At 44.9% G+C, this 14,655-nt stretch overlaps 1 protein-coding gene across 1 annotated transcript; it reads right to left on the bottom strand.

Moving 5' to 3' along the window:
• Window positions 1-511: 511 nt before the first annotated feature.
• Window positions 512-14,649, bottom strand: CFAP20 (cilia and flagella associated protein 20). Its single transcript, XM_019535473.1, has 6 exons — window positions 14,550-14,649; window positions 8,202-8,281; window positions 7,238-7,349; window positions 6,407-6,595; window positions 2,599-2,709; window positions 512-1,003 (listed from the first exon to the last, which is right to left on the bottom strand). Exons 1-6 carry the CDS (start codon window positions 14,631-14,633, stop codon window positions 998-1,000), a joined length of 582 nt encoding a protein of 193 aa, XP_019391018.1. The 5' UTR covers window positions 14,634-14,649; the 3' UTR covers window positions 512-997.
• Window positions 14,650-14,655: the final 6 nt, after the last annotated feature.

The raw sequence follows: 14,655 nt of genomic DNA, 5'->3' as shown, positions 1-14,655 counted from the left end.
TGACAGACTGTTACTTTGTGCCTCTCACTACAAGAGGCTGTTAAAAGGCTGGATAGAAAAACAAAGGGTGTTTTTATATGGTATGATTCCAAAACTAATGTGCAGCTCCTAGAAAACTTGATTCTTCCTCATGAATTCAGCCAGAGGAACACAAAGGCCCATCTTCATGTGACTGCCCTTCCACTGAGTGAAGAGCAATACTAGCCAGAACCAGCCAAGGGTAGGTTCTACCCTCACTACTGGAGCTTGTGCAATTTCTGGGATGGTTTAGACAGGGATGATCCTGCTCTGAAGAGAGGGGTTGGATTAAATGACCTCTTCTATTTTTCCTGGATGGTAATGCCAGTGTGTCCTTTCTAACCAGTGGCAATGGTTCCCTTGAAGGCAGGGTGCCCAAACAAATTGGACTTAGAGGTAATTTTACTATCAGAGTTACTAAGAAGTTCCCTTGGAGCTTCAATGTATGCAAGTTCATGGATACTATCAAAAGAGGCAGATACTAGGACCAGACTTACAAACAGAATCAAATGTTTAATAACTTTCAAAGTGTGAGTATTACATCCATATTTAGAGCACATATAAAATAAAGGAGATGGAAAAGCAGGAAGGGGGAAAAAAAGCCATATTGGTATCTTTGTGAGGGCACACTTAACCCTGTAATACCACACCAAATCCTCTCTTCAGACACACAACTGCTGCTTACTTGGCAATTCCCCCAAGCAAAGTAAAAATTAGAGACCACGTCACTTGCAGCTTTTAGGAACAGCCAGATAAATACTCTGATTCCGTGCTACATATCACACACTCACAAAACAATTTCCAGTATTATTACATGGTTAGTTGTGTCCTGTCCAGAAAAGGGATATCAGATTATTCAATGCAGTTACCCTACGCAGAGTGAATTTTTCTAAACTTTTGTTTCAGTAGGACGTTCATCACCTGCCTTCCCATTCGTATGGACCCACGGCACATCCCTCACGTCTCTTCCCAAGTGGCGTTATTGCTGATGGGGGACAAATAAAGGAGACAGTATGTTACTAGGCAACTTGTAGTTAACATACAACCTGGAGCCTGCTGGAAGGGTAGGTTCTAGTTCTGTCTTCTACACTACAGGATACAGGCAGTCCTCAATTTACAGTATTTCGAGTTACAATGTTTTGCACTTACAACTTTATAAACTGACACTCTGTTTCAACTTTCTGATGTCAGTTTAGACTTTACAACACTTGATCTGATGCCACACCAGCAAACAGATTTGCTGCATCGCCCATCTGCCTGGAGAACTTCTGTCCAAACTTCCTTGGACATTTTCTTTAAGAAAGCAGACAAACTTCAGCCAAGACTCATGAGAAGACTCCAGCCAAGAACCTTTCAAAAAGTCCAACCAAGAGTCCTTCAAAAAGTCCAGCAAAGTCACCTCAAAGAAGTCCTTCCAAATGAGTATGATTGCTTTTTACAATATAAACACATTAATGTAGCTATATTACTCATCTTTAATTGATCGAGTACAAAATTCTGGGTTATTTTTGGTGAAAATAGGGTATTGGGCCTTGGTTCAGGAACCAATCCCCCCATTGTTTCCTATGGGAAAATCAGTTCCAAGTTACAACATTTCGACTTATGACACAATTGGTTCCTGATAATTATGTCGTAAATCTGAGGACTGCCTGTACTTTAATAGCACAGAAGGAAATGTTCCACTGGTAGCACCCAATGATTTTCTACAGTTTTAACACTGCCCTCTACCTAGCAGTAAATAAACTGGAGTTAGTCTTTTAGGAAGAGAAGAACCACTCCCAGAGAAATTCCTCTTAGCCCCACTAGCACTTTAATAGCTGCCTTATTGCGCCCAGCCCAAAGCATCCATATCACAATGGCATTTGCTTGGTCAGAGAGGGATTCTCAATAAAGGACCTCAAGACCACTCTTGAAATAACCACAGTGATTACTCCAAAAGGATGCAAATGGCTTCTTTGCCATCAACCCCTCCCCAGAATATATTACCATCATTGTAAGAGCAATGCTGCCAGCAGCAAGCAGGATTAGGAAAACTATGGGAATAAAACTAAGTGGACTGGGATGAAGGACCCTAAAGCCAGCACCTCCGTTTGGAGACTCTGCAGTTTGTCAGTAGCTTTGTTCCTTAGCTGGGTGTGAATTTCATACTGATGAGAGGTGTGGGGGAAGCAGCCTGTTTCATGCTGCCTTTGATCCCTGGGAAGAAACAGAACAAAACTTTCTGCTCACTCTAACCCCTAACTTGGGAAGGCTGTTTGGGAGTGGGAAAGGAGCTCACTTCATCTCTTTCAGGGCTTAGTTTCCCCAGCCAGACCAGCCAGAAGCAGCAGTCAGCAAACTGTTTAATGTAGTGCTACCAGAGCCAGCAAGCAGTGTGAGCGATGAGGAGGCATTCGCTCCTGCAAGCACAGGGAAAATGCTTTACTGACAGAGAAGCCTCTGCCAATTAGCTCATGAAAAAACATTTTTTGCCAAAGCATTGAGAGAAAGAGGAAAGGGAACACTAGGCACAGAGGAGGCAATTTTTGCAATGGCTATAGCTGCTGTTTCTACTTCTCCCTTCTTGCCTTTCCAGCTTACCTTGGCCTTGTTCTGAACAGGGAGATACAGCTTGAACTCTGCTGGAAGTTCATCCTCTGAGTACAGTCTGTCGGAAAAGTACACCCTCCGGATGCGACAGTTGGCATGGATCTGGAGATCAAAATGCAGTGGCAGAGCTGGCCTCATCTTTCACATATCTTCTTCCCTTTGAACCTCTCCCCTCCAGCTCAGTGCTGGTCTGACTTTCCCAGGACAGTCCAGCCTCCTGCTGGCCTCTTCCTTCAGTTCTCAAATCTCCCATCACCTAAGAACCCTAGTCCCTTTGCTTATGGATAGTGTACAGATTATTCTGCCTTGCTGATTCCCCCTCCGGCTCAGCAAAGAACCCCTCCAATCCTGCTTTCTAGCAGCTTCTCCCCAGCCTTCTCAGTTATCCTGCCCACACATCATTCCCTCAGTTTTTATGGCTGGATGACCTGCTACCTCCTAAAATCTCAAACATTATTTGTCCTGAACATGGCTGGGGGACTGACTAAAGAGTTATGAGACACTGCAGTGTATCTGGTGGAATAAGGACTTGGGAAGTAATGTCTAACTAAATCCTGCAATACGAGTCATATAATTGCTTCATAGAGGCAGAGTGGGGCCTTGCTCTCAGCCCTACATCAGCCTCCTTCAGCCTTACATTCAGCACTTTTTCTATGCAGCAGATGGCACCTAGTACTGGGAGCTGGTTAAAAAGCCTTGTGCGTTGCCCAAGTTCCATGGAATGAGCCTTGCATCAGCCGCCAGAAGACAAGCGTGGTCCTCCCACACTACCCCCCACCTCTGCTTTCTGGCGCTCCCCTTATTTATCTGACTCTCAATGTTCCCTACCACAGAGAGTGCAACCCCACTCCTGCATCTTCTTCTGATACTTTAATGATACTTTCAGACTGCCCTGAAAACAGGCCGGAGAACAGGCTTTCAATCCGTTGTCTGTACCTTTAAGGCAGGACTGGCATCCCAAAGAAACTCAACTATCAGCTAACAGCAGTAATAGCACCTTTCCAACTTCCTTGTGTGACACACGTGATGCTTCAGAAGCAGGAAATGTCAAAAGCTTCCATACTAAGAAGTGTTAGACACATGGAACCTTTAAATAAAACAGAGACTTCTATATGAGGGAGATTAACATTCTCTGTGTCTGTGTGTACCTAGACCCACGGTTGGGTTTCCTATGGAAACGCACTAAGGTTAATTACTGCAGAACACTAAGGTACGTAATGAGTCTTGCTCCCTCAGAAACAAGGATACACTTGTTTTGGTTCAAGAGGCCTACAAGTCATATTTCAGACTATGTGAAAGACTAGCTAGGACCCAAGATGCTCACAGTGGAACAGAGCTGAAAAATCTAGGTGCCATACCTGCCAGGGTCCCCTGTGGGTGATGAGTAACACCTGGTAAGTAGGGCTGTACGAAATGGAAGCATTTTGTTTTGACCAGCATTTCGACATTTCGACAGAACAGTGTTTTGTTTCAACTTTTGTTTCAAGTTGAAAAAGCTGTCCTGTTTTGTTCCGTCGAAACATTTTGCCGTTTCAACCCTGTTTCGATGTTTCGCCCATAGGATTTAACGGGAAAGGTCAAAACAGGCTATAACTTTGTCATTTCCAGCCAGATTTGGATGAAACTTGCAGGAACGGTGGCATACATTATGCTGTCAGAAGGGGCTAAGTTTCAAGAAGACAGGTGTAGGGGGTTCAAAGAAACTGCACCCCAAATATCTTGAGAGCAAAACTTGTCTCACATATGTGTTAAGACACAGTGGCGTCAAACATGCAGGCTTGCTAGTCCCTGCTGAGGCTACAAAGCCTGCAGAATTTCAAGATGATAGGTGCAGGGGTTTGGGGAGAACTGCACCTCAAGCTGCTGACAGGCAAAACTTGTGATATAGATGACACTGTGTGTGTTAAGGCACAGCGAGCTGAAAACTGCAGAGGTAGTAGCCCCTGCTGAGGTCACAAAGCCTGCCAAGTTTCAAGTAGGTAAGTGCAAGGGTTTGGGGGAAACTGCACCTCAAGCTGTGGACAAGCAAAACTCGTGACATGGGTGTTTGTACAACTGTGTCTATCTTGGGGCACTGGAGCGGTGGGGGGGACTACTGCAAGCCTGGCTGCTAAGCTACTATGTTACCAGTTACCAATTAATTACGATTCACTCAGGGACCAGCTCAATACACAGTACCTAGCTACTACATAATGACTTACCAAACATGGATTAACACCTACAAAACCAAAGGCGAAGGAGAGGAAATAATGAATACAGACAATCAACTGCCCCAAGGCAGAGAGACACAGTTGCAAAAGCACTCATGTCATGAGTTTTGTCTGACCCTAGAACTCCCCAGCACCTCTCTCTTTGAGAGCTGGCAGGCTTTGTGGCTGCAGCAGGGCCTAGCAGCCAGGTTGGCAGTAGTTCCACCCCACTGCCCCAAAACAGACACAGTTGCACAAGCACCCATGTCAGGAGTTTTGTCTGTCAGCAGCTAGAGGTGCAGGGCCCCAGAACCCCTGCACCTATCTCCTTGACAGCTGGCAGGCTTTGCGGCCGCAGCAGGGGCTAGCAGGCCTGCAGCTTTCACCCTGCTGTGCCTTAACACAGACAGTGTCACCCATGTCATGAGTTTTGTTTGTCTGCAGCTTGAGGAGCATTTTACCCCAAGCCCCTGCACTTATCTCCTGGCAGGCTTTGTGGCCTCAGCAGGGGCTAGCACTCCTGTAGTTTTGACCCTGCTGTGGCTTAACACATGCACGTGACATGAGTTTGGCTCTCAAGCTTTTGGGGTGCAGTTTCTCCGAACACCCTACACCTATCTTCTTGAAACTTGGCATGCCTTATGCCCTCAGAAGGGGCTACCATTTCTGCATGTTTTATCCAAATCTGCCCAGAAATGACAAAGTTATAGGCTACTTTGACCTTCCCCATAATAGCCTATGGGCAAAACGTCGAAACAGCACCGAAACAGGAAAACGTTTTGACTTGCCTCGTTTCGTTTCGAGGCTATTTTGACCATATCTGTTTTGTTTAGACTTTGCTGTTTTGACCTCAAAACAGGTTGAAATAGCGTTGAAACAAAACTGGTGGCGAGATTTAGCACAGCCCTACTGGTAAGTTCAGTATACATGTAAGTGGTTTATGACTTCAGGATATATTTTCTCCTCGTTTTTTGTTGTTGTCTTAAATAAATAGTACGGTGTTTTGTGGAAGCTAGTTGGTCACTGCATAAATCCATCATTTTCCCCGTGGGTGCAGATCTGCAGGTAGTGAACAACACTTAAGCCTATCCAGATCATTTCAGTGAATTGTAAGGGGGACTGAGGCTTTCCAACCCCTGTCTGAGGGGAGGGAAATGAAGGATTTTGAGCCAAGAAAGACAAGACCTAAAAGGCTAAGTGAAATGGATGTCCTCCATGAAGGCCAGGGGCATATGGGTTAACCCCAGAACTGTGGCAATGCATAATGCTCAAAGGCAGGCAAGAGGAGGCAGAGACTGATGTTAGTTCCATTACTGGCCCAGATGCAAGTGAATGGAGAGGAGGGCAGCACTGAGGCCCAATACCATCACCTCTTTGCCCAATATACGAAGGCCCCAAGTGACTGCTGAAGGGGTCTTAGGACTCTTACACCCTTTGGACAGGTCACTGAAGAAGATGACAAGCAGAGGCAAACCCAAGTCCCTGACAATATTCCTTTGGCTGGGGAGGAGAAGGACTGCAGGGGTTGATCTCCACAGATGGAAAATGCAGCCCCTGGGAAAAAGTGCCCTCCCTTGACAGCAGAGTTTGGCTGCTGGACCGGCTTGTACCTGGACCCTCAGGGTCTCGATGTAGTTCGTCCCATAGGCACGACGCGTGAAGTCAGATAAGTTGAACTGGATTTGGTTCCAGCCATCATCCAGCCGCATCGGCATGGTGCAAATAAAGGGCTTCACCCGGGTTGTGCTCTGATAATTACTTGCCCGAAAGCGCCTGCGCACATTCTTATCATCCAGCACCTGATGCAGAAGAAAAACAAGGCCCCATCAGGTAGGTCCAGCACAGGAGTCAGCAGTGGATTACATTCAGGATAGACTGACTTGGGGCTTAGGCAGCCTAAAAGGTTCTAAACAACAAGATTTCTCCCACTTTCTCACCCCTTTGCCCATTAGATTATTTTGAAGCCAGTATCTGGAGCTAACATTAAAACTTGATTTCAGATATAGCTACCACATCTTCTAACACCCTGACTAGGATCCCCTCACTTTCAGGTACCAGACCTAGTTAGGCTAGGGAAACAGCCTCAACACTGAGCAAAAGGACAAGGGGAAGAATGGATTATCTTGGGGAGGACGTACTTAATTAGGACTCAGATCCAACACTGCAACCAACTTTCTGTGCCTCCTCAAACAAATTGCTTCATATCTATTTTGGGCCTCAGTTCCTCATCTGTCAAATGGTGATCATATTTCCTGACCTTGCAGGGCTGCTGGAGGATAGATATGTTGGTGTCTGGGAGGTGCTCATGTATGACAGCAATGGAGGGTACATGCACCAAGACAGACAGCTGCTCATCTTCATACACAGAAGTTACTGAAGGGTAGTAAAGAGCACTCGCTTTGAAATTACTCCACAGTAGCCCTGCACCCTCTCCCACTCACCTGCACTTCAAAAGTGAAGTATTTCTTTAGGTTCTTGATGATCATCACCAGGAAGGGCAGTTTAATGCCCAGTGTCTTCTTTGGGTCAGCAGGGCAGGTGATGTATGTGGTACTGGGAGGAGAAAGGAACACACCTTAGAGTTCTAATTACTCATGTCCAGCTGCGTAGGATAAAGCAGAGGTGTAGCTGCAGACACTTGCATGAGCAATAGGTGAATTACACAGAAAGCTCTTAAGTCCACATGAGACCCAGGTTCCAGCACCTTCCAACAAAATGAGGACTAACTTCAAGTGCACACATGCTCAGGGAAACATCAGAGGCTAGCATGCCCCAGAAGTTTGGGCCATAGGTCTGGCAAGCCACGAAGCCACAAATCCTGTCAACCAAAACATTCTATTTACCCTCACTTCCTGCTGCCACTAAAACATTTCCACCATAGCCAGGTTTTTCAGTAAATTGGTGACCAAGAGGGACAGCCCTACGGCAACAAGGTTCAAGAGACAATGCATTGCTTCTGCAGCAATTCTGCTATTCTTAGTGGGATTCTCCAGGCCTAGATAACTCAAGGGCTCCAATGCTCCAAACGGTCTCCACTAAGAAGTGCAAGTTATAACAGGGTGAAGGTGGGGAGATGGCTCTGGCATGGTTAGGGAGCAATAGCAGGTGACAGTCAGCACAGAGTAGGGGTTCAGTTTGCAACTGAAGCTCTGAAAGCATTTCAAAAGACTCCACTGAGGTTTAGAACCAAAACATCTTGGGGTAAAAGCAACTGAGACAGGCTGCAACGTCACTCTTCCTATCCCAACCACAAAAGGTGGACAAAAGGGGCTATTCTGGCAATAAGCTGAGGGGAAAAGACTGACAGTCTCTGGAATACCCAATGACTGAAGCAGCACCATGATCTTTCATTATGGTTGAAAACTAAACACGTTAAAAGGCAAAGAATAGGCCTTTCTATTCTACCTGACATTGGTTCCTTCGATCTCCAGCACCAGTGACTGGATATCATTGTCAGTGATTCGTTTGATATGACCATTGCGCACCTGGAAGAAAAGAAGGAAAGAGAACATTTCATTACTCACGAGGACGAGAAGAAAGCAAGACTAGAAGAGGCCTCCCAACCCAGAAACCAGGAGAGTGCTCTGGAGACCTATTCCACATGAACCCATCTCAACATTTACATGAAGAAAGCAGCCTATTATACATCCCATCATGCCACGCAGCCATAACTTGGCTCCTGGGCCACACTGCTACCTTTCAATATCAGATGAATGCTGAGCAAGGGCCTTCACTCAGTCTGCAAGGCACAATGTCCTCTGCAATGGCTGTCAAGGGACTTGCATGCATTAGGCTCACATAGGAAAAGCCAAATATGGCATTAACCAGACAAGAGCTAAATTGAAACACACCAGAAAAAGGACTCAGACCGCAACAAAAACAAAAGCAAAGAGATGGACCTCTATCCTATGTCTCCCTGTAGGCTGATGCAAACTCATGCACATACTCCTTTCTCTGCCTACAAAACTGTCATCCTCCACAGGCTACTGCTCATTCCTGGGACAGGAGAGTCCACCAAAAAAGACGGCAAACAGCCCCAATGATGAAGAAAGTGTTTGTTTAGAGTTATGCCAATCATGGAGTCTGGCTGGAGAAAAACCATCAACTGATCTGATAAGAGACCTCCAGCAATTCAATCCATTTAGTCACAGTCTGCTCCCTGCACAAGGCAGGGATGACAGAGTAGAAAATGGAAGCCAAATCAAACTCATTCTCCTCTGTGACTGACTGTGCTGAATCCCACATTTTGCAGGTTTATTTTTTAATGCAGCAACTCATTTTCTATCAGATTTATCTACATTTAAAAGGCACTTTTAGTAATTAAGTTGCCTTCTTCCCAAAGCTGGATCAGCACATTGCTTCCTTGAGGTCTCATGATTTAATTTCTTCAGCACCAACTGCTACTAATATATAGAGCCACATTAAGGTTCTAATGAGATGATTCCAGACATGGGTAATAAAATGATTTAGGAGACCAGCAATTCATCTTAAAATTGCTAGTTTAGGTTTTTTAGATGGTCAATATTGGACACATTACTGCAAGAGCAATAAGACCTGAGTGCAGCCCATCTCACTGTTCTGTTATTACACTAAGAGTTTTAAGGAAGTTTCTCACTGGATCCTGACAATGGTAAGGAATACTAACTCTGACTGACAGATTAGGGCTTTAATCTTGTTAAAAGCCCTCACAAGCACTTACAGAAAATATTGTTTCCAGAAAAAACTCCTCCTGGGGTAAATGTGTATTCCTGCGCTTCAGGCCTACCCTTCTTTGCATCAAATGCTTCCCCCACTGACAAGCCTAAGAGAAACCAACTTGGTGACATTCAGGAGATTTGATGGTTTTGCCATCTGTGACTGAAATCACCTTATTGTGTTCCTCTCTATTAGCAGCAGTCACAGATGCTAGAACCACACAGATACACTGTGCTATTTTAGCACAGAGAAAATAACATGCTTAAGCATGGTTAGATAATCTAGTGGGAAGAAAGCCTGTTCCCAGGCTACAACTTTCCCATTTGTGGTAGTTCAAACGGGGAGGCTGTGGGGGTGGGAAAGATTAAGTTTTTGGCTTCTCTAATGAGACAGCCAAGAAGGATAGCAATTCATTAGTTAAATATTATTTAATACATTGTTTAGTTAGGTCAACAGGGTTCCTAAATGCAACTGGATAGTAAAAATAAGTTTTCCTCTCCGAAATGGAAAGACACTGAAAAGGAAGGTGCCACTTTTCATAGAAGGTTTATAGGAACATGAGGAGTAAATGAGAGGAAACAGAAAGTTAGCAGAAAAAGAGTGAAAGCAGTGGGGATGAGCCAGACAAGTATGGCAGCAGGCACAGTCATGGTCTTAACAGTAGGGCATCTACAGCAAGTCTAAACTAAGAACTCCAATATCTGGAACATCACCATATAGGGGAGGTTGGTTGACATATAGGAGATAAGAACAGTTTGCTAACTATTCCCAACTATGCATCTCCCCCCCACAAATTTCATTAGCATTCAGACATTAGTCCCCAGTCCTTCCCTAGAAAACAGAGTGAGTGAAAAAGGTAGAAACAACAAACTCATTTCAAAAAGACTTTGGAAGAGCCATCAGAACTGCCCCATCAACCATCTTAGATTAGACTGACAGGTGAAAAATCTTTAATGACTCCTCCTGCAAGTCAACCCCACAAAGGCTAACACACTGATAAAGGTGAATACCAACTTCATAGGTGATGGCAACACTGTCTAGCAGGGAAACTCTTAATGCCACAGAAACAACATTTATTGCTATGCTTTACAGCATATAAAGCAGTTGCTCAGCAATGATCGCTGTTGTTAACAGCAGAGGGATTTTCATTAAATCGTCTTCTGGAACTCTCAGAAGTTAGTTTCAGTGGAAAAAACCTCTTCTTTCAGGCTAACATTTTCAACGTATCAGTTCAGCTCCAAAAGTGGCTTTTAAAAGTTAAGCAACAGGACTTTAAAGCCCTTCTGTCCACAGAAAAAGTTTAACCTATTTTGAATAATCAAAGGTAGTGGTTATTTCCTAACTTTTCTATAAAGAAAATAAAAATACATATATGCACATGCATAATTTAAAAATAAATGGTTTTAAAGGGGACAGCACCTCAAAATAGTTTTGCCTGAACTCATTTGTACCCACAATTATTGCTCATCATAACATTTCAGCTTCATGTAACTGAATGACTGAAGAGAAAAAATTAATTCTTCCATCAAGAGCTGAGTTGAAATTCAGCCCAAGTCTGTTAGGACAAAGGATTAAATGGATTGATGGAGCCCTCTAGAGGCACCTTCAAGTAATGTTTACTGCTGTCCAATTTCAATGCAGACGTTGTTAGGTGACCAACTGTGTGGCTGGATCCCTACTGGCAACAGCAGAATTTAAACACAGCTGTTGCTAGCACCATTTCCCCAATCGCTGTAGGCAAGGATTCCATTCCTCCCCCTCAGAATTATGCTATCCCCACCATGTAGCCACAGCAGTTTTCTGATATAATTAGAGAAAGAACTTCCCATCCACAATGCTCAGAGAAACAGTAAAAAAGAAGTTATTTGTAGTCTGTGTTTAGACGTCAAGAGTGGTTATTTGATATCTGAATGAATCCTTGCACCATTGTACTCAAAGCTGCTATAACTTTCTAGCCTCTCTCTCCTCTAGCATAAGGAACTCCTCATTTGTAGCATAAGGAACTCCTCATTTGTTCTGTACCTGGAGACATTAGCAAGAAAAATCGGTAAGTTTGGTAAAGTGTTAAATGGTTTTGATCTATTACAGAAGTAAGGTTTGCAATGAATTCCACTAATAGGTAAGTCAGAGGTTCAGGAATGAACTGGGGTTCTCAATAATACAGTACTAACATGGCAATAGCAAGAGCAAAACTGGATACCAATTAAAGCTTGGATGGCTCTGAAATTTCAGGAGAGAAGCCCCCATGTTCAGGATGTTAAGGTTGATGAGGTTTGCACAAAAACATTTCCAACAAACAAGTTCTGTATTGAAGTCTCAAGCACCTGCTCTATCAGGAAGTAATGCTTCCCTTTGCTTAGAAAGCTAAGAGTCAACGACTTAAGTTTTAGCAAAATCTACTTTGGACTCCAGAGTGCTAGTCTGTATATAGGACATTAAGCACAGAGAAGGTCTGTGAATCAGCTACCCTCATTGCCAGGCCTCCTGCTTAGAAACCACAGCACATGGGGAAAAACACAGGAAAGGAAGGAAGGTTGTACAGAAAGCAGTTGAAGCCACAATGTTCATCCAGCCTAACCGAGTTTAACCATCCATGTTTCCACACCTGCCCCTAGACCTACATACATTCAGAAAATTATGCTAAATGTAACTACATTAGCACTAGATGGGAAGCAGTCTTTCCATCCTGCAAAGCTTGAAGAGTCTAGGTTTTCTTTTTATTTTGCATCAGGATGAAACCAAGATTTCTCCAAGGTATCCACATAAAAAAACTAGCGTGATATAGCTGTCATCACAACAGCCAATGTCACAGCACTTACCTGGGGTGTAAAAGAGTGAGGTCCAAGTCCCTGCTCCACTTGATTCAGCCCAGAGACTAAAACTCGAGTCTCCCACATCCCAGGTGAGTCTCTTTGATTGCTAACCTCATGGCTGTTTTGGGATTTCTCTCTCCCCTTCTCCAGAAATTCCACCCTATTCCTGGAAAGGTTTTCTGAAAACCTTTCCCATGCACGTAAGCATAGCATACAGCCCTGATGCAGAACCACTACACAGGCATCATGTAGGGCTCACACAAGAGCTACAGGTTTTGATAATTATTGCAATAAGCTGCACCAGAAATTAAAATAGGCATAGTCTTACTCATTTTCTAAAGGTCCAAGACACTCAAGACTATGAGCACTTCCCATTTTACAGCCAAACCCAGGTCTACGGGAAATGGCATTAAAACACTTCAAAAACTTCAAACCATGAGCAGAGTAAACATGCATATGTGAATAAATCCATTTACGTGTAATAACAAGCTTCCAAATGTCTCTTATCAATATTTTTTAAAGAATACATTTCCTAGAAATGCTAACCACCTCAGATGTCACAGGCAAGAAGAATTTACTGATTTCAGCCTCCTCTTTAATGGGCTCTGGTCACTATTTTTAAAAAGCGCTCAGCGCTGTGACACATGCAGTTGCATAAGTGGCAAAATACACATTAGCACTGAGAAAATGGCAGCAGCGGACTTTTGAACTAAAACACCTTCAAGGTGTTTTAGTTCAAAAGTGCAGCACTGACCTTTTCTGCATACTGATGCGCATTTCACCACTTACACAACTACATGCAAAGCAGCACAGTATGCACCAGCTCACAGCAGACTCAATTAATCTGGATCTCCAGCGCGTCACAGGACAAAAAGGTATGTGTATAAATGCCCCATCACAAGACTAGCACACAGCCTGATGCCTCCACAGTGGCAGATAGACACCTGCGTTGCCTGGCACCAGGAACAGCAGGTCTACAGACACTATGACAGTGTGTGTGTGCTGACTGCCCAGACTGTGCCCAGCTGTGGTAAGCAGTGACGTGAACCCATGCAAGTCTAAGTACATGTGCCCAATGTTTCAAAATGTTGGAGGCAATCTGGTTGGCACCAAGGAAGGGACTGGCGGCAGCAGTCAGGTCAGAAGCAGTCAGGAGCTAGCCTTCAAACCTAGCATCATTAAAGCAGCCTGTCATCCTAAAAGGTTGCTGCCTCCAGTTCTCCACCACTCTGATTTCTCTGCCCCCAGCACTGCTCTCAAATTAGCTGTATCACAACACATCATAATCGCTGTGCTTTCTCTGCCTGATAAATTACATTAAAAATTCTGGAGAACTAACAGAGTTACGACACCACAGAGGACATACCACTAGGAAAGCGGACTCTAGTCAGACCATGCAGTGCTCATTTGTAATGGCATCTATCACTAATATGAGATTTGAGAGGAGGGGGCATCAGTGAAATACTCAAAATCTCCAACCCTTCCATTATGATACAAGAGTTCACAGACATCTCAAATGTCCAAGAAAGGATATAGCAAAACCTGGGAAGAGGAGAGCAAACATCCTTAACACTCTTATAGGAAAAAAACAGAAAAAGAGCCCCTTTCAGTCCTTCTGCATACACCATAACAGTGCTAAAAGGGGAATCTGACAGCTTTTAAACTGTGGTTTGCTGGGCATCTCTGATAACCAACTTCAGGGAAAGGCACACAAGTTACACAGGACTGTTATAAGTAAATCCAAAAAGGAGCATCACTTTTCTCCAGTTTGCTCAAACCGCCGCATCAACTGCTGCACACGGTCACTCTTGCGTTCTCCCTACGCAGCTCCCCACACCTGCCTGGCTCCTCGGGGCAGGAAAGGGGAAGAATTTAAAGCTTTTTATAAACAATGAGACGTCCAAAAAGCCCCGCGCCAGGCCCCGCGGGACGGAGGGAAGAAGCAGCTGCAGCTGGTTTTCTAAAAGCCAGCGGCTGGCATACGGGCCGCATCCCCGGCCGGGCTCCGCGGGAGGGGAGGAAATTTGTATCGGGAAAGAGATGAACGTGTGGATGCTTAGGATGAGGCGGGAAGAAGAGCCAGAGGCGCTGTTTCGCACCCCCGGCCACGCACCGAGGCTGCCCGAGAGCGAGGACCTAGCACGACGCAGGTGGGGCCGGTCGGCCTGTTGCCATGGGGATGGCCCGTCCCTGGAGGGAGCCCCGTGCCCCCCACGCTGCGCCCCCGGTGCCCCGGGCCCGGCACCTTCTTGTCCCAGATCTGCAGGGGCTTGCTCCCGATGCTGTACAGCACGGACAGGAACCCGCTTTGGAACGTGTTCTTGAACATGCCGCCGCCGCCGCAGCCGGGC

The sequence above is a fragment of the Crocodylus porosus genome, unplaced genomic scaffold (genome assembly GCF_001723895.1).
Source record: "Crocodylus porosus isolate Cpor-Errol unplaced genomic scaffold, CroPor_comp1, whole genome shotgun sequence".
Taxonomy (NCBI): Eukaryota; Metazoa; Chordata; order Crocodylia; family Crocodylidae; genus Crocodylus; species Crocodylus porosus.
Note: the sequence above shows the minus strand (reverse complement) of the source record. Positions and strands in the feature narration are given on the sequence as shown.